This window comes from Schistocerca piceifrons, chromosome 1, assembly GCF_021461385.2.
Source record: "Schistocerca piceifrons isolate TAMUIC-IGC-003096 chromosome 1, iqSchPice1.1, whole genome shotgun sequence".
NCBI classification, from domain to species: Eukaryota; Metazoa; Arthropoda; class Insecta; order Orthoptera; family Acrididae; genus Schistocerca; species Schistocerca piceifrons.
The window spans coordinates 586806355-586833667 of record NC_060138.1 but is presented as its reverse complement, the minus strand read 5'-3'; the positions used below and the strand labels follow the sequence as shown (position 1 = coordinate 586833667).

The 27313-nt window shown below is 41.5% G+C and overlaps 1 protein-coding gene across 6 annotated transcripts in view; it reads left to right on the top strand.

Moving 5' to 3' along the window:
• The window catches only part of LOC124802797 (histone deacetylase 6), a 345030-nt gene that overhangs the window by 301141 nt on the left and 16576 nt on the right, over window positions 1-27313 (top strand). For all 6 annotated transcript variants that reach the window (XM_047263842.1, XM_047263812.1, XM_047263803.1 and 3 more), the window contains one exon: window positions 13160-13288. In XM_047263842.1, the coding sequence (XP_047119798.1) occupies window positions 13160-13288 (129 nt within the window). The remainder of the gene's footprint in view (window positions 1-13159; window positions 13289-27313) is intronic.

The window sequence follows — 27313 nt, the reverse complement described above, 5'->3', positions numbered from 1 at the left end:
ACCTTGGCAAACTTTGTATGTGGTGTTGTCTGAAAGCTGACGCAGTCCCTCAGCCACATACTCCCGACAATCAAGTACCACGGTTGTGGAACCCTTGTCCGCCGGAAGAATGACGATGGATCGGTCAGCCTTCAGATCACGGATAGGCTGGGCTTCAGCAGTGGTGATGTTGGGAGTAGGATTAAGGTTTTTTAAGAAGGATTGAGATGCAAGGCTCCACTCCCTCCAAAACCTCAAAATTCCAATCAACACAACCTGGAACCACAACACCCTAATTCAGTGGTTAACCTTTCCTCCAAACCTCTCTCCCAATCCGAAACCTCTGTCCTATCCAAAGGCCTCACCTTCAGCCCCACTCCCAGATTCAACCAAACAGCCCTCGTCAAAGATTTACTGTCCTACACCCGTACTCTCTGCTGGAAATATCACTTTGCCACGAAGAAAAATGATCCTAATCCTACTCCTAATGATCCTACTCCCCAAGATACCATCCAAATTGAACCCTGCCTGGAACAGTTCCGTCCTCCGTCACAGCGGGACCCACCTCCTCTTCCTCAAAATCACCCTCTCCAAACCTTCCAGGAATTTCTGACTTCCAGCCTTGCATCTCAATCCTTCTTAAATAACCTTAATCCTACTCCCAACATCACCACTGTTGAAGTCCAGGCTATCCGTGATCTGAAGGCTGACCGATCCATCGTCATTCTTCCGGCGGACAAGGTATCCACAACCGTGGTACTTGATCGTCGGGAGTATGTGGCTGAGGGACTGCGTCAGCTTTCAGACAACACCACATACAAAGTTTTTCAAGGTAACCCCATTCCCGATGTCCAGGAGGAGCTTCAAGGAATCCTCAGAACCTTAGGCCCCCTACAAAACCTTTCACCTGACTCCATCAACCTCCTGACCCCACCGACACCCCGCACCCCTACCTTCTACCTTCTTCCTAAAATCCACAAACCCAATCATCCCGGCCGCCCCATTGTAGCTGGTTACCAAGCCCCCACAGAACGTATCTCTGCCTACGTAGATCAACACCTTCAACCCATTACATGCAGTCTCCCATCCTTCATCAAAGACACCAACCACTTTCTTGAACGCCTGGAATCCTTACCCAAGGTGTTTCCCCCCGGAAACCATCCTTGTAACCATTGATGCCACTTCCTTATACACAAATATTCCACACGTCCAGGGCCTCGCTGCGATGGAGCACTTCCTTTCCCGCCAATCACCTGCCACCCTACCTAAAACCTCTTTCCTCATCACCTTAGCCAGCTTCATCCTGACCCACAACTTCTTCACTTTTGAAGGCCAGACATACCAACAATTAAAGGGAACAGCCATGGGTACCAGGATGGCCCCCTCGTACGCCAACCTATTCATGGGTCGCTTAGAGGAAGCCTTCTTGGTTACCCAGGCCTGGCAACCCAAAGTTTGGTACAGATTTATTGATGACATCTTCATGATCTGGACTCACAGTGAAGAAGAACTTCAGAATTTCCTCTCCAACCTCAACTCCTTTGGTTCCATCAGATTCACCTGGTCCTACTCCAAATCCCATGCCACTTTCCTTGACGTTGACCTCCACCTGTCCAATGGCCAGCTTCACACGTCCGTCCACATCAAACCCACCAACAAGCAACAGTACCTCCATTATGACAGCTGCCACCCATTCCACATCAAACGGTCCCTTCCCTACAGCCTAGGTCTTCGTGGCAAACGAATCTGCTCCAGTCCGGAATCCCTGAACCATTACACCAACAACCTGACAACAGCTTTCGCATCTCGCAACTACCCTCCCGACCTGGTACAGAAGCAAATAACCAGAGCCACTTCCTCATCCCCTCGAACCCAGAATCCCCCACAGAAGAACCACAAAGTGTTCCACTTGTGACAGGATACTTTCCGGGACTGGACCAGACTCTGAATGTGGCTCTCCAGCAGGGATACGACTTCCTCAAATCCTGCCCTGAAATGAGATCCATCCTTCACGAAATCCTCCCCACTCCACCAAGAGTGTCTTTCCGCCGTCCACCTAACCTTCGTAACCTGTTAGTTCATCCCTATGAAATCCCCAAACCACCTTCCCTACCCTCTGGCTCCTACCCTTGTAACCGCCCCCGGTGTAAAACCTGTCCCATGCACCCTCCCACCACCACCTACTCCAGTCCTGTAACCCGGAAGGTGTACACGATCAAAGGCAGAGCCACGTGTGAGAGCACCCACGTGATCTACCAACTGACCAGCCTACACTGTGACGCATTCTATGTGGGAATGACCAGTAACAAACTGTCCATTCGCATGAATGGACACAGGCAGACAGTGTTTGTTGGTAATGGGGATCACCCTGTGGCTAAACATGCCTTGGTGCACGGCCAGCACATCTTGGCACAGTGTTACACCGTCCGGGTTATCTGGATACTTCCTACTAACACCAACCTATTCGAACTCCGGAGATGGGAACTTGATCTTCAATATATCCTCTCTTCCCGTTATCCACCAGGCCTCAATCTCCGCTAATTTCAAGTTGCCGCCACTCATACCTCACCTGTCATTCAACAGCATCCTTGCCTCTGCACTTCTGCCTCGACTGACATCTCTGCCCAAACTCTTTGCCTTTACAAATGTCTGCTTGTGTCTGTGTATGTGCGGATGGATATGTGTGTGTGTGCGCTCGAGTGTATACCCGTCCTTTTTTCCACCTAAGGTAAGTCTTTCCGCTCCCGGGATTGGAATGACTCCTTACCCTCTCCCTTAAAACCCACATCCTTTCGTCTTTCCCTCTGCTTCCCTCTTTCCTGATGAGGCAACAGTTTGTTTCGAAAGCTTGAATTTTGTGTGTATGTTTGTGTTTGTTTGTGTGTCTGTCGACCTGCCAGCACTTTCATTTGGTAAGTCACATCATCTTATATATATATATATATATATGCATCTCAATCCTTCTTAAAAAACCTTAATCCTACACCCAACATCACCACTGCTGAAGCCCAGGCTATCCGTGATCTGAAGGCTGACCGATCCATCGTCATTCTTCCGGCGGACAAGGATTCCATGACTGTGGTACTTGATCGTCGGGAGTATGTGGCTGAGGGACTGCGTCAGCTTTCAGACAACACCACATACAAAGTTTGCCAAGGTAACCCCATTCCCGATGTCCAGGCGGAGCTTCAAGGAATCCTCAGAACCTTAGGCCCCCTGCAAAACCTTTCACCTGTTTCCATCAACCTCCTGACCCCACCGAAACCCGCACCCCTACCTTCTACCTTCTTCCTAAAATCCACAAACCCAATCATCCCGGCCGCCCCATTGTAGCTGATTACCAAGCCCCCACAGAACGTATCTCTGCCTACGTAGAAAAAAGAGTCCTTAAATATGTCTGCTTGTGTCTGTATGTGTGGATGGATATGTGCGTGTGTGCGAGTGTATACCTGTCCTTTTTTCCCCCTAAGGTAAGTCTTTCCGCTCCCGGGATTGGAATGACTCCTTACCCTCTCCCTTAAAACCTACTTCCTTTCGTCTTCCCCTCTCCTTCCCTCTTTCCTGATGAGGCAACAGTTTGTTGCGAAAGCTTGAATTTTGTGTGTATGTTTGTGTTTGTTTGCGTATCTATCGACCTGCCAGCGCTTTCGTTCGGTAAGTCACCTCATCTTTGTTTTTATATATAATTTTTCGCACGTGGAATGTTTCCTTCTATTTGTTTGAGAGAGAAAAGCTGTTCACAAATTGAGGATTTAGAAAACATCATTTGTGTGAAACTCAGCTTGCCCTTTTCTGGCACAATATCCTGTGAACCATGGATAAAGGACAACAATCAGCTTTCACATTCCTAGATTTCTGGAAAGTATTTGATGCCGTGCCACGATGCAAACTATTACCTAATAGAGCTCAGTACAATGTCCTGGATGGCAAGTATCCCATCAGAAACAAGGGTGCCCTAAGGAATAGTGATAAAACAACTCTTGTTCCCTACACACACAAACAATCTCATGGATAGGGCAAGCAACTGTCTGTGATTGTTTGCTGTTGACGTTGTAGTGTACGGGAAAGTATCATTTTCAAGTGATTGCAGGATACAATACGACTTGGGTAGAATTCGGGTTTGTTGTGGTGGATTGCAGCATGCTCTAAATGTGTTAATGTGTATGAGTACAAACAATAATCATGTAATGTAGCATACAGTACTAGCAGTTACTGCTCGACACGGTCACTTCAATTAAATATCGAGGTGTAACATTGCAGAGTGACATGAAATGGAATGAGCACATAAGGTTGATAGTAGAGAAGGCAAGTGGTAGACTTCAGTGTATAAGGAAAAGGTCTATTAAAAGTGTGAGACATCCATAAAGACCTATACTGCCAGGTTGGATTAAAAGATGAAATCAAAGTAGTTCAGAAGCATGATGCTAGATTTGTTGCTTGTAGGTTCGATTGACGTATGAATATTACAGAAATGCTCTGTGAACTGAAATGGGAATCCCTGGAGTGAAGTAGTTTTTTTTCACAAAATGCTATTGGGATAGTTTAGAGACCTGGCATTTGAGAACCCACCAGTACTGCAAGAGCTGTGGCGGGGGAAGGGGGGGGGGGGGGGTCTTTCCATATCCTTCCTTTTATTGCAGCTGGTTCATTAGTTAGATACATATTCCATAGATCACTTCAATGATTTTTGCATTGAAATGATTTGCAATGAGTCAGTTTACAGTACATGTACCTGTAGTTTTCAGTGGATGGCTATGTGCTGGCAATTTACAAAGTTCCAAAGTGGCACCCTGGCCTAAATTTAACATGAAGGAACATATTATTTTTCAGTCCTACTCATGCAACTTCACTTAAAGCTAATTCTTTTGACAGGCTGCAGTATTTTAAATAATAATTTGTCTGTGGAATAGAAGAAATTGTACAGATGAAATGATATTCGGTTAGATTTAAAACTTGCTTTATCTGCCAGACATTTTATATTATATTGGCCAACTGCTAAAAAAATGTTTGCTGATTTATATTGAACTCATTTCTGAGCCACTGATTGCTGTAATAATGAGTAATAAAGGTAATTTTTTCTTATAGTGCTGTAGGTGTGATCATCACTGTCTTCTCAGATTGTGATGGATTATGAGGAGGTAACTAGAAGATCACTGTGTGTAAACACCATATGTTATTTGTATTGCTTGCTTTTGTGCAATCAATGTGATGAATTACCCAGAAAATTATCCCATAAGTCATGATGAATTACCCAGAAAATTATCCCATAAGTCATTATTCTGTGAAATTATACATAACATTTTAGAAGGATGATTCGTTTGTTTCCAAGACTAGCAATTATTTAGAGATCAAAGTAGCTGAACTTAATTATTTGAACAGCTCAGTAATGTGTTGCTTCTAGGTCAAGTCAATCAGTATGTATATTAAAAAATTTGGAGCATTCCATTCTATTTATTGACTCCTGTTCATATTCTAGATCAGTTGCTGGTATGACTCTTATTCGTTGTATGGAACTATGTATAGTGTGTTTTCTCAAAAATGAGGGAGGGTACATTTTCAGAGAACCATTTAAATAATTCTTCGAAAACGTCAGTAACGATTTCTACCTTCTTTGAGATTGGTTACAACACTACTATTGCTGCAAAAATGTACCAATTCTGCTTGATAAATACCAAGTGGAAGATCGCTCATGTATATAAGGAACAGGAGTGGACCCAACATTGAACCCTAAGGGACTCCCATCATCATTTGTTCCCAGTCAGTAAAATTTTCTCTCCTTCAAACATTGTTTGAATTATTCAGCACAACTACTTAAGTACAATTCAAACCAGTTGCTTGTAAATCCATTGGTTCCATAAAAGTTCAGTTTTTCTAAGAAAGTAACATGATATACAGAGCCAAATGGCTTGGAAAAATAACAAAAAAATACCAACTGGTCTATTTTATTATTTAAGGGCTACAGTGGAAATGTTATGGATAGTTTTTAGTCTAATGTTGCAGCTTTCAGGAAACCTCATTTACTTGTTTTTGTGCAACTATTTAATTGAACATGCAGAAGTGTGTCCTATGTGACCCCGTATTCATTACAGCAGTAACAAATCTTTTTTGGCTGTTACTCTTCGTTTCCTTGTTATTATCCATTACATTCTTAGAATTGCCATTATCTGTTATACACATTTTAATACTGGCAATCTTTTCAGAATAATCTAAAAAGGAATTTTGTTTGCTTTTTTAAAATAAAAATCTGACCAAAATTTTTGTATACCCAAAGTAGTCAACACACCATACAATCACATTCCATAAACACTGATAACACTGCTGTATAGGTTGCAGTGCTGAGTGTATTGCCTCAGGTCAGTCACTGAAGTACTTTATGGCTTTCTGATGAATAAGACTTATCATTATGGAAAAAAAACCAACCGTAAGGCGGCGAGATACACTCATTGCTCCGCAATGATTGAAAGAGTACCTTGGTATTCTTTGCACCAGATGATGATCTACGTATGGAAAATTATTTTACAGAAACTGGTCAGTTGACCTATTGCTTAATTTTGCCCTCAGTTTTCTGCCCATTCACTTGTTCATGAACATAATACTAACACAGGTAGAAAGACACTGAAATGTTAGACTGCATATAAAAAGCATATCATGCTGGTGATTGAAGTCAAATAGTTTATATGGCAAGTTAATGCCATTTTCTTAACACATTTGGAATCTCAGGACATGTATAAATTAAGTTGTTGCTTGTGGGTTTCTCAATTTATGGTGATATTTTACATTTGTGTAAAATATGTGTTACTTCCTTGAATCATGTGTCACATTACTATGTATTCAGTGTTAGAGCTCCTTATAAAAGGTTGACCAAAACAAATAAATATGCAATTCCAAACAGTGGGAAATCCACGATGGAATATAACAATATTATGAAACGGATAGTTGCTATTCAGCATATGGCGGAGATGCTGAGTTGCAGGTAGGCACAACAAAAAGACTATCACTCAGTAAGCTTTTGGCCAACAAGGCCTATGTCAAAAATAGACCACACACACACACACACACACACACACACAACACACACACACACACACACACACACACACACACACACAACGCGCGACCACAGTCTCTGACAACTGGAGCCACACTAAAAAAAGCAACACATGATGGAAGAGGCAACTGGATGGGGATAAGGAAGAGGCAGGGGTGGGGGAGGGGAGGGGTAATAGGGTAAGGGTGGGGGATGGTAAAGTGCTACTGCTGGAGCGTGCAGGGATGAGGTGGAGAGAAGGTAGGACAGCTAGGTACAGTCCGTATGTTAGATGGATGTGGGGGGGGGGGGGTGGGTGGGGGGGGGGGGGGGGGGGGGGGGGGGGGGGGGGGGGGGGGGGGGAGAGAGGGGGCAGCGGTGGTAGCAGAAAAGGAGAGAAGTAAAAAGACTGGGTGCGTTGGTGGAATAGAGGGCTTTGTGGTGCTGGAATGGGAACAGAGAAGGGGTTAGATGGTAAGGACAGTGGGTAATGAAGGTTGAGGACAGAAAGGTTGCAGAGCATAGGATATATTGCAGGAAGAGTTTTCACCTGTGCAATTCAGAAAAAGCTGGTGTTAGTGGGAAGGATCTAGATGGCACAGGCTGTGAAGCAGTCGTTGAAATGAACAACATTGTGTTGGGCAGGATGCTCAGAAACAGGATGGTCTAGTTGTTTTTTTGGCCTCAGTTTGTCGGTGGCCATTCATATGGACAGACAGGTTGTTGGTTGTCATGCCCACGTAGAAAGCAGCACAGTGGACGCAGCTTAGCTTCTAGATCACATGGCTGGTTTCATAGGTAGCCCTTGCCTTTGATGGGATATTACAGGAATGTGAGACAAGGGGTTATGTAGGGGAGCGACAAGGATATTGTGAATGTTCAGTGGGGTGGCAGATTACCACTGTGGGGTGGATAGTGGGTAGGACGTTTCTCATTTCACGTCACAACAACAGGTAGAGGATGTAATTCAGGTGCTCCAGTTGTGGTGGTACTGACAAGGGAACCTCCCCATCGCACCCCCCTCAGATTTAGTTATAGGTTGGCAAATTCGATAGGCCTTGAAAAAACTGAACACAGATCAATCGAGAAAACAGGAAGAAGTTGTGTGAAACTATGAAAAAAATAAGCAAAATATACAAACTGAGTAGTCCATGTGCAAGATAAGCAACATCAAGGATAGCGTGAGCTCAGGAGTGCCGTGGTCTCGTGGTTAGCGTGAGCAGCTGCGGAATGAGGGGTCCATGGTTCAAGTCTTTCGCCAGGTGAAAAATTTTTACCTACTTTATTTTCGCAAAGTTATGATCTGTCCGTTCGTTCATTGAACGTCTCTGTTTACTGTAATAAGTTTAGTGTCTGTGTTTTGCGACCGCACCGCAAAACAGTGCGATTAGTAGACAAAAGGACGTGCCTCTCCAATGGGAACCGAAAACATTTGATCGCAACGTCATAGGTCAACAGATTCCTCCACAGGAAAACACGTCTGATATATTCTATACGACACTGACGACGGCATGTGCGTCATATGACAAGAATATGTTGTTGACTCACCTAACTTGTACACTTGGCGAATGGGGAAAAAGATTCTTTTACCTTGCCCGATTTAGGTTTTCTTGTGGATGTGATAATCACTTCCCAAAAAAGTGGTCGCATCGGATGGACAGATAATAATTGTCTGAAAATAAAAAATTAAAATTTTCGCTTGAGGGTAGATTTGAACCAAGGATCTCTCTCACTGCAGCGCTAACGCTAACCACGGGGACCACGGCGCTCATGAGATCAGATTGTCCTTGATGTTTACATCATATGCATAGACAATTCAGTTTGTATATTTTGCTTATTTTTTTCATACTTCCACACAACTTCTTCCTGTTTTCTCGATTGATCTGTGTTCAGTTTTCAAGGCCTATCCACGGTGCCAACTTATAACTAAATCTGAGGGGGGGGTGCGATGGGGAGGTTCCCTTGTGAGTGACAAGGGAAATTCTCCACTATGACTGGCTGGGGGGATTGTGCGAGGTGGTGGGTTATTGAAAAAAATAAGACACAGGAGATGAATATTAGAGAAGGAACGTTGCCACTCACTATATAGCGGGGATGCTGAGTCATGATAGGCACGACAAAAAGATTCACCACAATTATAGCAGTGTGGTTTCAGTTAGTTGAGACTGCAGGTGTGTGTGTGTGTGTGTGTGTGTGTGTGTGTGTGTGTGTGTGTATTGCTGACAAAGGCCTTAATGGTGGAAAGCTATAACAGTGTGAATCTTTTTGTTATGCCTATCGCGACTCAGCATCTCGGCTATATGGTGAGTAGCAACTTTCCTTCTCTAATATTGCTACATTCCGTCTTGGATCTTCCATTGTTAGACACAGGAGATCTGTTTTTGTACAAGGTTGGGGGGGGTGGGGGTTGATTACAGTCTGTAAAGGCCTCAGTGAGAGCTTCGCTGTATTTTGAGAGTGACTGTGGATTGGGTGGCAGCTGTCGAAGGGAGGTTACTGCTGGTGGTTGGTAGGTTTGATATGGACAGAGGTACTGATGTAGTCATCTTTGAGGTAAAGGTCAACATTGAGGAAGGTGGCTTGTTGTTTTGACTAGGACCAGGTGAAGCAAATGGGGGAAGAAGGTGTTGAGGTTCTGGAGGAATGTGGATATGGTATCTTCACCCTTGATGCAGATCATAAAGATGTCATCAATGGACCTGAACCAGGTGAGGGGTTTAGGATTCTGGGTATTTAGGAAAGCTATGTCTAGATGGCCCATGAATAGGTTGGCATAGCATGGTGCCATGTGGATGCCCATAGTCATACCCCGGATTTGTTTGTAACTAATGTTTTCAAAGGAGAAGTAATTGTGGGTGAAGATATAGTGGGAGACTAGTAAGGAGGTTGTAGGTTTGGAATCCATTGGACGATGGGAAAAGAAGTGTTAAATAGCGGTAGGCCATGGACATTAGGAATGTTACTGTGAAGGGAGGTGGTATCAATATGATGAGCAGGGGTACCATGTGGTAAACGAATAGCAACTGTAGAGAGTCAGTAGAGGAAATGGTTGGTGTCTTTTATACAGTAGGGTAGGTTGTGGATAATAGGCTGAAGGTGTAGGTCTCTGAGAGCGGAAATTCTCTCAGTGGGGGCACAGTAACCGGCCACAATGGGGCTTCGTGGGTTGTTGGGTTTATGGACTTTAGGAAGCATTGAAGAAGGTGGGAATGTGGAGAGTGGTAGGGGTGAGGAGAGAGATGGACTCGAGGGAGAGGTTCTGGGATTGGCCTAAGGATTTGAGGAGAGACTAGAGATGCTGCTGGATTTCTGGAATGGGGTCACGAGGTCACTGTGGCAGGGCTTGTAGGTGGATGAATCTGACAGCTGGCAGAGTTCTTCTGCTGGGTAGTCCTTGCGGTTGAAGGCAGCAATGGTGGAGAACTCGTCAGTGGGTAAGATTATAAGTTCAGAATCAATTTTTAGGTGGTGGATTCAGTTCTTCCTGCGGATGTAAGGTTAGTTTCCATGTTGAGGGATTTGGGGAATGATGGTGAGGCAAAGTTCAAGGTTAAGGAATTCTGGAAAGAAAATAGGGGTTGATTTGGGAGCAGTGAATGTGGATCACAGTTGGATGGAGGAGTGAACCCAGTCAGGCAGGATTCAGCATTGGTCTTTAGTTGAGTCTGATTGGTAGGCTTGTTGGTGAAAAAGTGTTTCCACTGTCAAGTCGGGGAGGAGGAGAGAATGTCTTTAACAAGTTCTGCATGACTGAATTTGGGAGTGGTGCAAAAAATGAGGCATTTGGAAAGAACTGATATTTCTGTGGGGGCTAAGGCTTCTGGAGTAAAGGTTCATGACTGTGTTTTGGGTCTGTTTAGGTTCTGGATTCTGTATGATGATGGGAGTGAGTTTTGGATGGTAGGGTAAATGTAGTAGGTCTGCGAGACAGGGTTTGTCAGCTATGAGGAGACATGGGAGATATTTGGAGGTTGTTGTAGAGGTGGTGGACAGTGGTAGTTGAAGGCGGGAATAGGAAGTGAACAGGGCACAGAGCTTTTTGATGTGGTGTCGTGCATGTTGCTCTAGTTTCTGGAGGGCAAGAGTTTCAAAGTCTGTTATGGAATCCAGGAATTCGGGATTGCTTAGTAGAAGAATTTTATGGATGGAGAGAAGGTATTGCAATGAGGTTTGGGCTTGATTGATATGGCTTTGCAGGGCTGTGTTGGTAAGGGCTAAGGATTGTCAGTATCTGAACAGATGGAGGTCATTGTGGAAGGAAGGGGTGGCAGCTAGAGATGGGTAATTTGATGATAAGGCCATTTGGTAGGATTCCATGAGCCTAACAACAACGCAGGAGCAGTGTGGGACTGGGTTCTGGCTAGGCTTACTGCTCTTGAACACTATCTTTCCCAATGCCTCATGGATTCCAAACCAACCACCTCTTTCCTAGTCGCCAAGACTGACCACCCAAATTACTTCTCCTGTGAAGGCATTACCTACAAACAGATCTGGGGTACAGCTGTGGGCACCCGCATGACACCATCCTGTGCCAAACTAACCCTGAATCCTAAACCCCTCACCTGGTTCAGATTTGTTGACAAAACCTTTGTGATCTGGATTGAGGGTGAGGACATACTATCCACATTCCTCCAGAATCTCAACACCTCCCCCATTTGCTTCACATGGTCCTACTCAACCCATCAAGCCACCTTTCTCAATGTTGACCCCCACCTCAAAGATGGCTATGTCAGTACCTCTGTCCATATCAAACCAGCAATACCTCCACTTCGACAGCTGCTAACCATTCCTTACTAAGAAGTCCCTTCCATACAGCCTAGCCACCAATGGTCATTGCGTCTGCAGTGATGTGCAGTCCCTCTCAAAATACACAAAGGGTCCAACTGAGGCCTATAGAGACCGTAATCACTCCCTCCCCAGCCTTGTACAAAAACAGATCTCGTGTGCCTTATCTGACCTAGATGCATGACCTGTCCCATACATCTTCCCACTACCACCACCACCACCACCACCCACTCCAGTCCAGTCACAAACATCACCTATACCATCAAGGGCAGGGCTACCTATGAAACCAGTCATGTGACCTACATGCAACCATTGTGCTGCATTCTATGTGGGCATGACAACCAACAAGCTGTCTGTCCACCTGAATGGCCACTGATGAACTGTGGCAAAAAAAAAAAAAAAAAAAAACTGGACCATCCTGTTACTGAGCATGCTGCCCATCGTGGGATTCTTCTTTCCAATGACTGCTTCACAGCCTGTGCTATCTGGATACTTCCTTTGTGAATTGCACAGGTGGGAACTCTTCCTGCAATATATCCTATGTTCCTGTAACTCTCCTGGCCTTCATCTTTGTTAGGCATTGTCTTTACCCATCTAGCCCCTTTCCTGTTCGCATTCCAGCACTGCGCAGCCCTCTACTCCACCAACGCATCCAGTTTTTGTACTTCTCTCCTTTTCCGCTACCCCCCACCTCCTCCTCCTCTCACCTGCCCTCAGTCGAACCTCCTGATAGCACATAGCTGTCCTACCCTCTCTTCACCTTGTCGCTGCATGCTCCCACAGTGGCTCTTTTCTGCCCCCCCCCCCCCCCCCCCCCCCCAATTCTGCTATCCCTCCTCCTCCCTGCCCTAGCCACTTCCTTAACCTCCACGCTGTTGCCTCTCCCATCTTGTGCTGCTGTTCGTTGTCTGGCTCCAGCTTCTAGAGAGAGAGAGAGAGAGAGAGAGAGAGAGAGAGAGAGAGAGAGAGAGAGAGAGAGAGAGAGTGTGTGTTTTTTGTCTATTTTTGACAAAGGCCTTGTTGGCCGAGAGTTTACTGTGTGCCTATCTGCAGCTCAGCATATGGTGAGTAGCAGCAAATAAATGTGCCATATTTACAAGCATCATTATACAGCTCACTGCATGTAGAATACTGTATCAAAAGTGAGGTAGGAGAACTTAAAAGGCACATTATCTAATGAAAACTCTTATTAAAGTGTACACTGGTAATGATTATGATGATTTATTGTAGAAATAATATTCTGTGGCATTAACTTGTAAAAATTTTCAAATAACGTAATAAGTAATGAAGTGACTTTGTCCATTTCATTCAGTACTATATACCTCTGTTCATCTTCAAGGAAATTGTAAAGCTCTTTTATTTTCTCAGGTTCACTGTGGCCGATATGTAAATGGGCATATGGTGGAGCACGGTATGGAAATGTCACACCCAATCACACTCAGTTTTTCTGACATTTCAGTCTGGTGCTATGCATGTGAAGCATATATTGAAAACCAGGTTTGAATTTCAGTGATCATTAGCAGATTAACACTGATTGTTGTTGCCGTTTATAGTGTCTCTGTTATTAAAGTAAAAGTCATCTGTTATACGAGGTGCATTCAAGTTCTACGGCCTCCGATTTTTTTTTCTTATTAACTACTCACGCCGAAATCGATGAAACTGGCGTTACTTCTTGACGTAATCGCCCTGCAGACGTACATATTTTTCCGAGTCTGTTTTGACCACTGGAAAATCGCTGAGGCAATAGCAGCACGGCTGGTGAATGTGCGGCCACGGAGAGTGTCTTTCATTGTTGGAAAAAGCCACAAGTCACTAGGAGCCAGGTCAGGTGAGTAGGGAGCATGAGGAATCACTTCAAAGTTGTTATCACGAAGAAACTGTTGCGTAACGTTAGCTCTATGTGCGGGTGCGTTGTCTTGGTGAAACAGCACACGCGCATCCCTTCCAGGATGTTTTTGTTGCAGTGGAGGAAGGAATTTGTTCATCAAAACATTTTCGTAGGATGCACCTGTTACCGTAGTGCCCTTTGGAACGCAATGGGTAAGGATTACGCCCTCGCTGTCCCAGAACATGGACACCATCATTTTTGCAGCACTGGCGGTTAACCGAAATTTTTTTGGTGGCGGTGAATCTGTGTGCTTCCATTGAGCTGACTAGCGCTTTGTTTCTGGATTGAAAAATGGCATCCACGTCTCATCCATTGTCACAACCGACGAAAAGAAAGTCCCATTCATGCTGTCATTGCGCGTCGACATTGCTTAGCAACATGCCACACGGGCAGCCATTTGGTCGTCCGTCAGCATTCGTGGCACCCACCTGAATGACACTTTTCGCATTTTCAGGTCGTCATGCAGGATTGTGTGCACAGAACCCACAGAAATGCCAACTCTGGATGCGATCTGTTCAACAGTCATTCAGCGATCTCCCAAAACAATTCTCTCCACTTTCTCGATCATGTCGTCAGACCGGCTTGTGCGAGCCCGAGGTTGTTTTGGTTTGTTGTCACACAATGTTCTGCCTTCATTAAACTGTCGCACCCACGAACGCACTTTCGACACATCCATAACTCCATCACCACATGTCTCCTTCAACTGTCGATGAATTTCAATTGGTTTCACACCACACAAATTCAGAAAACGAATGATTGCACGCTGTTCAAGTAAGGAAAATGTCGCCATGTTAAGTATTTAAAACAGTTCTCATTCTTGCCGCTGGCAGTAAAATTCCATCTGCCATACGGTGCTGCCATCTCTGGGACGTATTGACAATGAACGCGGCCTCATTTTAAAACAATGCGCATGTTCCTATCTCTTTCCAGTCCGGAGAGAAGAAATCGGAGGCCTTAGAACTTGAATGCACCTCGTAGAAGTGCTTGATTATACTTGCAAGTAAGAATCTACTTAATCTGATTTTTAAATATTGTTGTGCTTCATTAATGAGGTTTCCTTCTGGTCCAGGTATTCTCCTTTAGATTTTTCTTGGTGTCCCAAAATCATTATACCAACAAGATCACAGACAATTTCTTTTACCCATCTTAAAAATATAGAACCCCAGTGGTGGAACTGATTTTTAAACACTTACATGGTTGTATAAGTTAGGTCCCCAAGTTTCACACCATGCAGCCCTTCACCCAGGTGAGCTACCTTTTGGGAATAATTGACAAAAAAAAGAATGTCTCAATAAACGTTAAAGCCTGAAGATACTGGAGAGGGGTGCCCCACAGGTAACACATTAAGGTGTTATGTTGAAGGTTGTCGGTATTGAGTCCTGGAAGATTCTACCTACTCCGTTTCTCTTCATCACAAGTACTTTGAGCATCATTTTTATTCAGTTAATTAGTTTGAATATTTTTTTAAATTTCTTTATTTCTGTCACATACACTGCGAATTTGTGCCCATGTGCTTTTCATTATTTCGATTTATCTGTTGTAATATTTAATCACTAAAAAGCATGAATCTAATAGTCAAAAAAGAAAAGATGAAATAATCTATTTATGTTAGCTGGTTAATGGTGTCAGAAATTAATTTATGTTACAAAATGTAAATTTTTTGGGCCGTAGTTGGCACACAAACATCTTAAACACAAATAGTTACAGAAATAATGAACACAATAACCTGGGTGAAATAAACAAGGAAGAAAAGAGTTATACAGTTCTAATGAACAGCTGATGGAGTCAGTAAGGAAACAGTGAATATGTTTTACATCTGTTCAGGATAGACACAGCCTGAAACCTAAAGTTTCTGATAAATGATTCAAGGAAGGAAGGAAGCTCAAAAGCACTCATATTCTTGAGGAGAAAAAAACCTTGTTTCACAAAGCTCCTAGCATCCAGCGCACGTTGGTCTATCGATTATTCGTACGATTTTGAAACGCATCCTTGTTGGATTTTGAACACACTCTGTAAGTTGATTTCTGAATGAATCATAAGTTGATTTTTGAATGCATGCATAGTGTATGTGATGTCTATCAGAGTAATCTTAGTCGCATCTAGAAATAGACTTTCCTGCAGGCAAAAGGGGACCAGGCTATATGAGCTGAGCGGAGTAAAGCCGAACGAGCGAACGCCAAACCCTTTCTGATTATGTTGTTGATTGGGTTTGCGGATGATCAGCGTTGTTATAATTACTAGGGAAAACCATAGATTCAGACTACCAGAGTAGAAATAAACAACTAACAGGAATAACAGGTAAGAAAGATTACGCATTATCTTCTTGGTGTATCCAAGAAAATGAAATTTTCTCAGAAAATCTTTGTCCAGATCGCTACATTAGTAAAGTTTGTACGAACAGAACAACACCTAACTGGAGAATAATCAGGGATAAGTAAACCAGTGATTCTGGCAGGGTTAGTGAAGTTAACCAGCGAATCAGTTTTGACAAAGGCAGGAATAGTTCCAGAATTAGTCATGACAAGATTGTTTGTCAGAACGAGGAAGGAGAAGAAACACTGACATCACAGAAATTAGAGAATAAAATGACGCTTCCAAATATTTATAAAAATCTCGTACTACTACTTTTCGATCTCCTGCTCGAGAAACGAGCGTATGAATGAAATGTGAAACTGTTTTCTAACATAAAGCTCTTTGCTTGTAGTAGGCCTAATAGGCATTTTATATCGGTCTTTGTGAATTATATTCTGTCGTGTTATAAAAATGACCATTTGTGCCAAAACAGTCTCGTTTATCTGGTGTGTGTTACAATTTCGGCAGTGTTAGAAAGGCCTATTTTGTTTTATCTAGCAGACAGTGACAAAATAGACGTAATCAGATCAAGAAGCCATACCAGTCTTGGGTAATGCTTGTATTGATAGCTTACACAGTATTAGACAACGATATTTAGATTTTTCATGTAGCAAAATGTTTGACAAACTTTGATGAGGTAACAGATTCTTTCGCAGAAAGGAAAGCACGCCATGTAAAGCTGTAGCAAGATTAGAAAGAATAGAATGCTAGGAGCTAAGGATTGAAGAAATGTGTACTGTCTTGCTAGAGGCACCACAGGACATTTTAATTTCCACTGTCGTGAATATAGTTTGATGGCATCCAGTACGAAATATAAATGTTTCAATTCCACGGAGCGAAATACAGTGACAAGTCATAGAAGAATGCTGCGTGAAGAGGGTGGCACTGCACTCTGGCACACTTAAGACCAAATAACATGTCTTGCATATCCTCGAATATGTATGTTTTATGTATTAGACTCTCCAGAAAGATGTGCACTACAAAAGGAAGATATCATTGAAAACTCAATTTTTTTAAAATTTTTGACGTCGTATCTCAAATACTTGAGAGAGGGGGATGGGAGGGGGTGGATGCCACTATCTTAGTATTGCCCTGGTTCAAAAATATCGTAGATCCAGGGCTGATGCGTAGAGCAGTCTGAGTTATAGTGGGGAAGTGTGTAGTCTCCACGTGACCCGTGTTTACATTTAGTGATTTTGCTGTTTCCTCTTCGTTTACTGCTCTCACTTCAAATGAAAACAAAACGGATTTCTGCGGCCGGGAACTATCAAGTGAATTGAAATACATTCACATAATTACGGAAGGCTAATATGTTATTAGTTTCAGATTTTATTGTATTTCCACTTTTCTGACAGTCATGCATTAATCGCCTTGTAGAACAATGAAGTTATTTTTGTCAGTTTGCTAAAGAAATTCGGTTTTTATTAACCTTTTTACGCTATGGCAGTCAATGTGTTTGAAACGAAGTTTTTAGTTCTACACTATTGGCTAATTTCAACTGCTCGCTGCATTTTAAGTGCACGTTTTCATCTTCTAGCACGATGGCATTATGCCATAATAAAGAATCAAAAATGAGTTGATACAGTACTCGTACTCCAAGAAAATTTACATCCCGAAACCCATACTGAAAAGTTTAATACCAGATCGAGGCCTACTTCATTGGGAATCTGGATATACGAATGTGCTCTTTAAGTATACCCTTCAAATGTGCCATTTTAGTGTGGTTCACGAAATTCCGATGCTCTTGGAGCATCCTCTGATGGCTTGTTTCTTTTGTGACATAATGTAAGATCTTTTAATGTTTTACACGTACGTACATACAGGCTTCCTGCATCATAGCAGCTGCCAAAACGCGGGGGCGTCTGTTATCGGGCGCTCTCTGACGACTACTGAAACGAACCTACTTGTAACAGGTCACGAGAAAATATTGCGACTGGTGGTTAGAAAAGCGTTACTTTCAAAGTAAACTTTCTTTTACGCAAGCTGAACTATGTGCAAGAACGTACGATGAATTTCTTAAATCACATAATGTTTGATGACTAGCCACTTCAAACCCAGAAGATCAGACATTCATGTCGTTTTTATGAGCAAATTGATGTAGTGCTACGGGAAGCTCTCTCCCCTCTGCGGTAGCTAATTTATTTGTGGAAAACTTCGAGGACAAGTCACTGGACTCGGCTAAAAATTTTACTGGCTCATTTGTCTGATATATGTTGAAGTGCAACATGTGCAATGAAGATCAACATTATATGTGAAAGCTTAGCTTCTCTTGCAGCTTATTAATCTTAGAGACCAATATTATGTGTGAAAGCTTTTCTTTTCTTGTAGCAACACTATGTATATTAATTTAAAACATTAACTTTTCCTGTTTGTGTATACACGCTACTTAACAGTGATGTTGCTATTAGCTGACTGCGTCACGTGTCCTGTGGTCCGAATAACTGCTGTCATTGACTGGCGGCATCACGTGACATGAGCTATGACTGGCTTAGAAAAGCGCATCTCAATCTCGATTACAATGGTTTGGAAAGTAACATGCATTGTTTGGTGGAATTCGAATTTATACTTTCGTAATACGAAAATATGCACCGTACATGTTGCTGAACATCAAAAATCTTTCCAAAAGGGGTTTTCTTCCCTGAGTTTCATTTTCTAAAGTGCCGGGGAATTCTACATCCGTGTATAAAAACATAACCATTCAAGGGATTGATAAGTTTTACAGTTCCGAGGGAAAATATGCTGTCACTTAATAACGCAGAAAAAGTGTGTTTTCTTCCGGGAGAAAGTGTATTTTTAACCAGGAAATCCAGGAAAAATCTGGGAATTTTTTTCCTTGTCCACGTATACACCCTGTAGTACTGTGGATAAAAAAAAGTTGCAGTATAAAGTAACAGTTCTAAGTTTTGGAACTACATGTTCTTTATTTAGGGGGAAAAGAATGAGTGCGCGTGAAATGTTGTAAAGCGAACTAGGCCAGTGAGGCCTTATTTTGAACTTGATGGTAAAGTCTTTTATTTTGGCTTTACACATTCACTCCATTCTCTCACCCCACACTACATTTTCGTATGCTTTCCATCACCATAGCTTCCTCCTTTCTGATGTACGGCCTTCTCTTAAATAAAGTATACCCAACTACTTTGTAATTCTCCTAAAGAAAGGACATCTAACTACTTTACAGTCCATCCCTACTTTCCTAATGTCCCAGTGTAGAAGTCGTACTTCAGGACAGTCACCCTTCAACCATATGCATCACACAGCAGGTTTCTGTGTTGTGAACGTCATTCTGTTGTTAGTATGTTGGTTAGTATTAGGTATGATGCTTACAAATGAACCAATATAATTATATTTTCATAAAAGTAAAGCTGTTATCAACCTGAAATCACAAAACTACTTTACTAGGCATGGTCCTGTTGGAAGTAGTACACCATTGCTCTGCCCCAAACTTTGCACTGCCTAAATACAAGCACTTGTAGGAGTACATACAGTTTAACATGGATTCTGAACCATGGTACAAATTGGCATTCTTCACATCAACGAACATTGCTGTAAGTGATAAGCGACAGTTAAAAATCCGAGGACTGACTTTTATGAGTTTCAGGTGCTTTGAATTTTTTCCTTTCATTGTGAAATATGTTTGAGGGACTGTGGGTTAGGACCTAATGTGTTTCTTGGCTCGTGTTCAAACATTGGATCTCGGGGTTTCAACTGTAAACTTTGTCATAATGATCGGGACCTATGTTGTAGTGCCTGCTACAGGAATTTGGTGCGAATTGTCAGGCTCTTGTGTACTAAACAAACTATAGTGAAACACACTGTTCTTAATTTGAAATTTTCTATTATATCTAGCTGCTAATAGTACCAGACTAATGAGAAATAATAAAGAATTAGCCAAAGTATAAATGTGTTGGCTACTTCTTATGTGTGTGAATAACATTTTCTTCAGGTTCTTCCAATTGATCACTTTCTGGCATTTGGTTTTCCATCTAGTTTTATGTAGTCATTCCTCTTACTGTTTGTCTGTTTTTAAGGTGGTTAATGTTTCCAGTTATCTGTAGTAGTATGATTGTGCAGTAATTAGGTATGTCTGCCTATCTCTTTGCAATATGTTAAATTTATTTAAATTGAGGTTTAACTGCCACTTTATACACCAAGCATGTGCTTCACCCTGTGTTTCATTACTGTTTTCTGAAATTGCAACTTCCCTCTGTACAACAGGGTCACCCATGAACAACAGTCTCATGGAGCTTCCAATTTTATCCAGTAGATCATTTATGTTTGTCGCAAATGGTAACAGCCTGTAGCACTCCATTGAGGCACTCTATTATTAATTTTGATAATTTCTTCCATGGAACTACATTTCCTGTCATTTCTAATCATTTCACTCGTAGCACTAATTCAAGTTACTACACAATGTGACTTTTACACTAGTATTTGTTTTGCTTATTTTTACCAGTATAGTTCCAGTTCCTTGGGATCATTGCTAGAACTACAAATGGTTCAAATGGCTCTGAGCACTATGGGACTTAACATCTGTGGTCATCAGTCCCCTAGAAATCAGAACTACTTAAACCTAAATAACCTAAGGACATCACACACATCCATGCCCGAGGCAGGATTCGAACCTGCAACCGTAGCGGTCACGCGGTTCCAGACTGAAGCGCCTAGAACGGCACGGCCACACCGGCCGGGCTAGAACTACAGTTCCCTTGTTGGCTTCAAAGAAGTAGTCAGTGAACTTTAATCTAACGACACAGTTTGTTTCAAAATTATTAATTAAAATATGCAGTTATCATTTTTTATTTTTTAGTGGCAAGAGGCGTTTTTGCCTAGCTCTTTTTGTGACATGTTGGCATGATTCGGAACACCTCCTGTCGACTGTCTTCTGTGTCCAGTTGCAGCAATTAACGATCTGATGGTAATGACTGTAGTAGCAGCCTTCATTCAGCTCTTTGCATTGTGTTACAAAGCTTTACTTTAATTTCATTGTCATTTATACAAATAAACACAATTTTTGAAGATGGACGTCAGATGTAAACATTTCTCCTCAAGATGCTCTGTAATGTAAACACAGTTTCTGTCCTCATTCTCATCAAGGACATTCCTGAGCCAAGTGACCTTGTCACCAAGAAACTGTAGATTTTTTGCCTATTGTTCTCCGTTTACGAAGACTGCTGATAGTGTTTTAACTAATATTATGGGACAAGTTTTATTTACCATAATTTTTAAATGACTATCAATTGTGTTAGATCGCTCTCTAAGTTTTCATATATTTTTAGGTTTCAGATATATATTTTAATGGTTTTTGTGATAATATTTACTATATAAGTGACTTATTAGTGATTTCTTCATTCACCTCTGCCTTTCTTGTGTTGTGACCTGATATTTGGAGTGTTTCGTATCGAGCAACTTAACCTCTTACCCGTGTTTACATTCCGCACTGACCAGTTGCAGCTGTAGCGGTGCATGAAAAGCTAAGTACTAATTAATTGTTTGTGTATAGCAGTTTATTTAGGAACTTCAGTAGTCTTCAACCGGTGTTCTTGGTGTTTTCTGGTGAAATAATTTCAGAAGAAATTTTTGCGAACTGCTTTCAGTTTTGTTACTGTGTCATTAGATGTTTGATTTTCTTTCTGTGTTAGTATTTTGTTATATTCTCATTTGTTGTTGATTAATACTGTCTATAATAGTAGTTACTTCCCTTGTAGAGCAAGTTTGTGATTATTGTAGTCGGTTTTTAACATCTTATTATTGTAGTAGCGGAACTTAGATAAAGTTGTTTTCTTGTTTCAATAGCTGTAAAATTTTACCATGAGTGAGAAGTGTGGGCTTTTCCATAGGTTCGTGAGTAGTGGATTGCGGTGTGAGACTTGTTCGAAGTATTTTCAGTGGGGGGAATGCAGTGGGGAAGCCAGTGGGCAGTCTTGTGAGATCCTTTCCTGGAACTGCAGGTTATGTAGCAAGAGTAAGTTGATAGAGGAGCAGGAGTGTAAGATCTGTGACCTTCAGGTGCAGTTGAAAAATGCACAGGAGGAGCTAGATACAATGAGGAGGGAGAAGGGGGTTGGGGAATGGGAGCTGGCTGTTGGCAAGAGATCTGCTAGGAGAAGGAGATTTTCAGATAGTTTTACTATTGGTGTTTGTAATAGATATGACCAACTGTCAGAGTCTCATGGAGAGGAATCTCTAGTAGCTGTAGATGTAGGAAGTATGCAGCAGACCTCAGCAGTTACGGTGGCTAGGACAGTTGCAAAGTCTAAGAGAAAGAAGAAGGTTCTGCTGGTAGGTAGTTCTCATGGTAGAGGTATAGGCCAGCAGTTGCAGGAAGTGTTGGGGAGTGAGTACCAGGTCATCAGCATTGTGAAGCCTAATGCAGGATTGGCTCAGGTGACTGTTAACATAGGGGGGTTATGTAGGGATTTTACTAAAGGGGCTCGGGTATTGATTGTGGGTGGGGCTGGTAATAGTATTGACAGGGATGGGGAGTATGACGTAGATCGTGACCTGGAAAAGCTAGCCACTCAGACTTGCAACACGAATGTGCATTTCGTGGAACTGTTTCAGCGTCACGATCGGCCTCATCTTAATACAGCCGTCAGGCGTAATAACATGAGACTTGGGAGTGCGCTGATGACAGAAGGCATGAGTCACATTTCAGTGGTGTCGGTGGAGTCTATCAGCAGGACGGGTTTCACTAGACATGGCCTGCACCTCAACAGGTATGGAAAGGGGAGGTTGGCAAAGCTTATAGGTGACAGCATAGAGCATAGGTGGAGGTGGTGGGATCACTCATGGGAAAATTCCGGTAGTTGTGGGTGTTAGAACTGTACCTTTTTTAGATTGAAGTCAGCTGATAGGTATTCCTGCTTAAGGGAAGTCTCTCTAACAAAGAAACCGCTTTTGACAAAGCTCAGGTATCCGATTAATGAGGGAATTAGTATATTTCATCAAAATATACAAGGTATTAGAGATAAAGTTAGTGAACTGCTTATAGATTTTGACTCTGAAATTATTGGTATATCTGAACACTTCTTAACTATGGAGATAATTCAGAGGCTTCCTTTACCATGCTACAGGTTGGCTGGCAGCTTTTCTAGGAGCTCTTTGCGGTGTGGGGGAGTAGCCATGTATGTGAAAAACGGTATCCCATTTGAGTCAATTGATGTTTCAAAGTACTGCACGAAAAGGTGTTTGAATGTTGTGCAGGTGTGGTTAAATTTAGTGGAGCTAAACTTCTCACTGTTGTTATTTATAGATCCCCAGACTCCGATTTCACAACATTTTTGCTAAAGCTAGAGGAGGTTCTTGGTTCACTTTATAGGAAATACAAAAAGTTAGTTGTATGTGGTGACTTCAATATTAATTGTATAAGTGACTGTGCAAGGAAAATGATGCTGGTAGACCTCCTTAATTCATATAATCTTATGCAAACCGTATTCTTTCCAGTGGGAGTGCAAGGGAACAGTAGAACAACCATTGACAATATTTTTGTTCATTCCTCATTACTAGAAGGGCATTCTGTTAGCAAAAAGGTGAATGGCCTTTCAGGTCATGATGCACAAATTTTAACTCTAAAAGATTTTTGTGCTGCAACACATGTTAAATATAGTTATCAACTTTTTAGGAAAGCTGATCCAGTTGCTGTAGAGACCTTTGTAAGCCTTATCAAGGAACAAGAGTGGCAAGATGTTCATAGTGCTGATACAGTAGACGATAAATATAATGCTTTCCTCAAGACTTTTCTCGTGCTCTTTGAAAGTTGCTTTCCGTTAGAACGTTCAAAACAGGGTACTAGCACAAACAGACAGCCTGGGTGGCTTACTAAAGGGATAAGAATATCTTGTAGAACAAAGTGGCAATTATATCAAAACGTTAGAAACAGTCGCAATCTAAATGCAGCAGCCCATTACAAACAGTATTGTAAGGTGCTTAAAAAAGTTATTAGGAAGGCAAAAAGTATGTGGTATGCAGATAGAATAGCTAAGTCTCAGGATAAAATTAAAACCATATGGTCAGTCGTAACGGAAGTGGCTGGTCTGCAGAGACAGGTCGAGGATATAGAATCGGTGCGTAGTAGGAATGTCCGTGTTACTGATAAGTCGCATATATGTACAGTATTTAATAATCACTTTCTGAATATAGCAGGTGAACTAAATAGAAACCTAGTCCCAACAGGGAATCGTATAGCGCTCGTAGAAAAAAGTGTTCCGAGACTGTTACCTGAAATGCTCCTCCATGATACTGACAAGAGGAAGATTGAGTTAATAATTAAATTATTAAAGACCAAGAACTCTCATGGATATGATGGGGTATCTAGCGGAATACTGAAGTATTGTTCTATGTATGTTAGCCCAGTACTTAGCCAACTTTTCCTTTAGGAGTGGTCGGTTTCCTGACCGATTAAAGTACTCGATAGTGAAGCCACATTATAAAAAGGGAGACAGGGATAATGTTGACAATTATAGACCTATTTCTATACCATTGGTGTTTGCTAAGGTTATTGAGAGGGTTGTATATACAAGGTTACTGGAGCATTTAAATTCGCATAATGTACTGTCAAATGTACAGTTTGGTTTTAGAAATGGCTTAACAACTGAAAATGCTATATTCTCTTTTATCAAATAAAAGGTTGTGAACGTTAGGTGTTTTCTTTGATTTAACGAAGGCTTTTGACTGTGTTGACCACAAAATATTACAGCAGAAGTTGGACCACTGTGGAGTAAGGGGAGTAGCTTACAATTGGTTCGCCTCTTCATTTAAGAACAGAAAGCAGAAGGTAATTCTCCACAATATTGAGAGTGGTAGTAATGTTCAGTCCCATTGGGGCACTGTTAAGTGGGGCGTTCCCCAAGGGTCGGTGCTGGGGCCACTGCTGTTTCTTATTTATATAAATGATATGCCTTCTAGTATTACAGGCGATTCAAAAATATTTCTGTTTGCTGATGACACCAGCTTGGTAGTGAAGGATCTTGGGTGTAATATTGAAACATTATCAAATAATGTAGTTCATGAAATAAGTTCGTGGCTTGTGGAAAATAATTTGATGCTAAATCACAGTAAGACTCAGTTTTTACAGTTTCTAACTCACAATTCAACAAGAACTGATATTTTGATCAGACAGAGTGGGCATATTATAAGCGAGACCGAACAGTTCAAGTTCCTAGGCGTTCGGATAGATAGTAAGCTGTTGTGGAAAGCCCATGTTCAAGATCTTGTTCAGAATCTGAATGCTACTTTATTTACCATTAGAATAGTATCTGAAATAAGTGACATTTCAACACGAAAAGTAGTCTACTTCGCATATTTTCATACGCTTATGTCATATGGTATTATTTTTTGGGGTAATTCTTCTGATTCAAAAAGGGTATTTTTGGCTCAAAAACGGGCTGTTCGAGCCATGTGTGGCGTAAGTTCAAAAACCTCTTATTGACCCCTATTCAATAGTCTGGATATTTTGACATTGCCCTCTCTGTATATATTTTCTTTAATGTCGTTTGGTGTTAGCAATATTAGCTTATTCCTAAGAGTTAGCAGCTTTCACTCAGTTAATACTAGGCAGAAATCAAATCTGCATGTGGAATGCACTTCCTTGACTCTTGTGCAGAAAGGAGTGCAGTATTCTGCTGCATCCATTTTCAATAAGCTACCACAAGAACTCAAAAATCTTAGCAGTAACCCAAACACTTTTAAGTCTAAACTGAAAAGTTTCCTCATGGCTCACTCCTTCTATTCTGTCGAGGAGCTCCTGGAAGAGTTAAAAAATTAAGCAAATTCCAGTGTTACATTGTTGATTTTCTTTATTTAAACTTGCGACTTGTCGCCTGAATATGTTTCGTATGTTTCGTTTTATCTGTTTCTACAATCGTGTTATAATTTCATGTATTGACTCGTTCCAAGACCATGGAGACTTCTCCTTAATGTGGTCACACAGAACAATAAATAAATAATAAGTCTCACAGTAGGATACAAATATCTTTTTCATGTGGTTTCACAAAAGACTTTTGCTTCCATATTTTATTTACACCCTAGGATATGATCAGAACAAAGGAAACTTGTTTGAGCGTGTTATTGCTCAACCGCTACCTTTGTGATAATCACAAAAGCAGTGGCAGAGTGCATACACACACGAATGTGCTCATGGGTTTGTCTCTTTGTTTTGATCAATCCAGTGGTGTAAATAAAACATGGAAGCCAAAGTCTTTCATGAAGCCACACTAAAAAGAAATTTGTGTCCTAATATGTGACTTATTATTGACAATAATTATAAAATTATGGTAAATAAAGCCTGTAACATGGTGTTAGTTAAAACACTGAAGTTGGCAGTCTTTGTTAACAGAGAACAATAAGCATGAAATCTACAGCTTGTTGGTGACAAGGAGGTCACTTGGCTCAGGGAAGTTCTGGGTAAGAAATAGGGTGGAAATTGTCTTTACATTATGAGCATCTTCAGGAGAAATTTTTACATCTGACACTAGGTTGTACCAGTCTAATACTGTGCACCTGGTATGGATTACCGTATTTCATGTGAAAGTAACAACAATTTGTAAAGCCTGTTGTAGAGATGGTTATCTTCAAAAGTGGTGTTTGTGTAAATTACTGTAATTAAATGAAAGCTATTGTAATACAACACAATGAGCAGAACGAAGGTTGCTACCAGAGTCACTATTGTCAGATCGTGTGAGTACTTTCTCACCTTTCCAGACACTGTGAACCTATAATACAGACGGCCGTGACTGAACAGGCCGACAATGAAAATCTTGCTAGCTGTGCTAACATGATTTTATACAATCTATAACTTTGCATATAGTCTTCATTTTCTGCTTTATTCAAAGGCTGACTTTGAACAGACATACAATGCAATTTTTGCAGAAATATGTCTGAAAATCTGTGTTAAAGGACATGATAATGTCAGAGTTAATGTCAAAGTTAACTTAAATAATGCAATCTATGTATTACTAAACAATACTTCGAAGTGTGAAATGTTGTGACAATAATGAATGATCCTTTATTTAAATGAGCCAATAGTAACTGAAGTTCCGAACCATTGGCAGTTACAAATATGCATAGGCAAGAGCCATCAATTGTCTAGGGTCAACACTCGACATTAGCTTGTTACACTGATACAATTAACATTGTAGTAATAGTGTCTAATTCACTTTCTAAATGAGTTCAGTGGATGTATGCTTATACAGAAAGTTAAGAAAAAAAATCCATAGGCTTTGTGTGGCAATAACAGTTCAATCAAGGCAAAATATGCAATTTATAACTTACGTGCTGTTAGAATG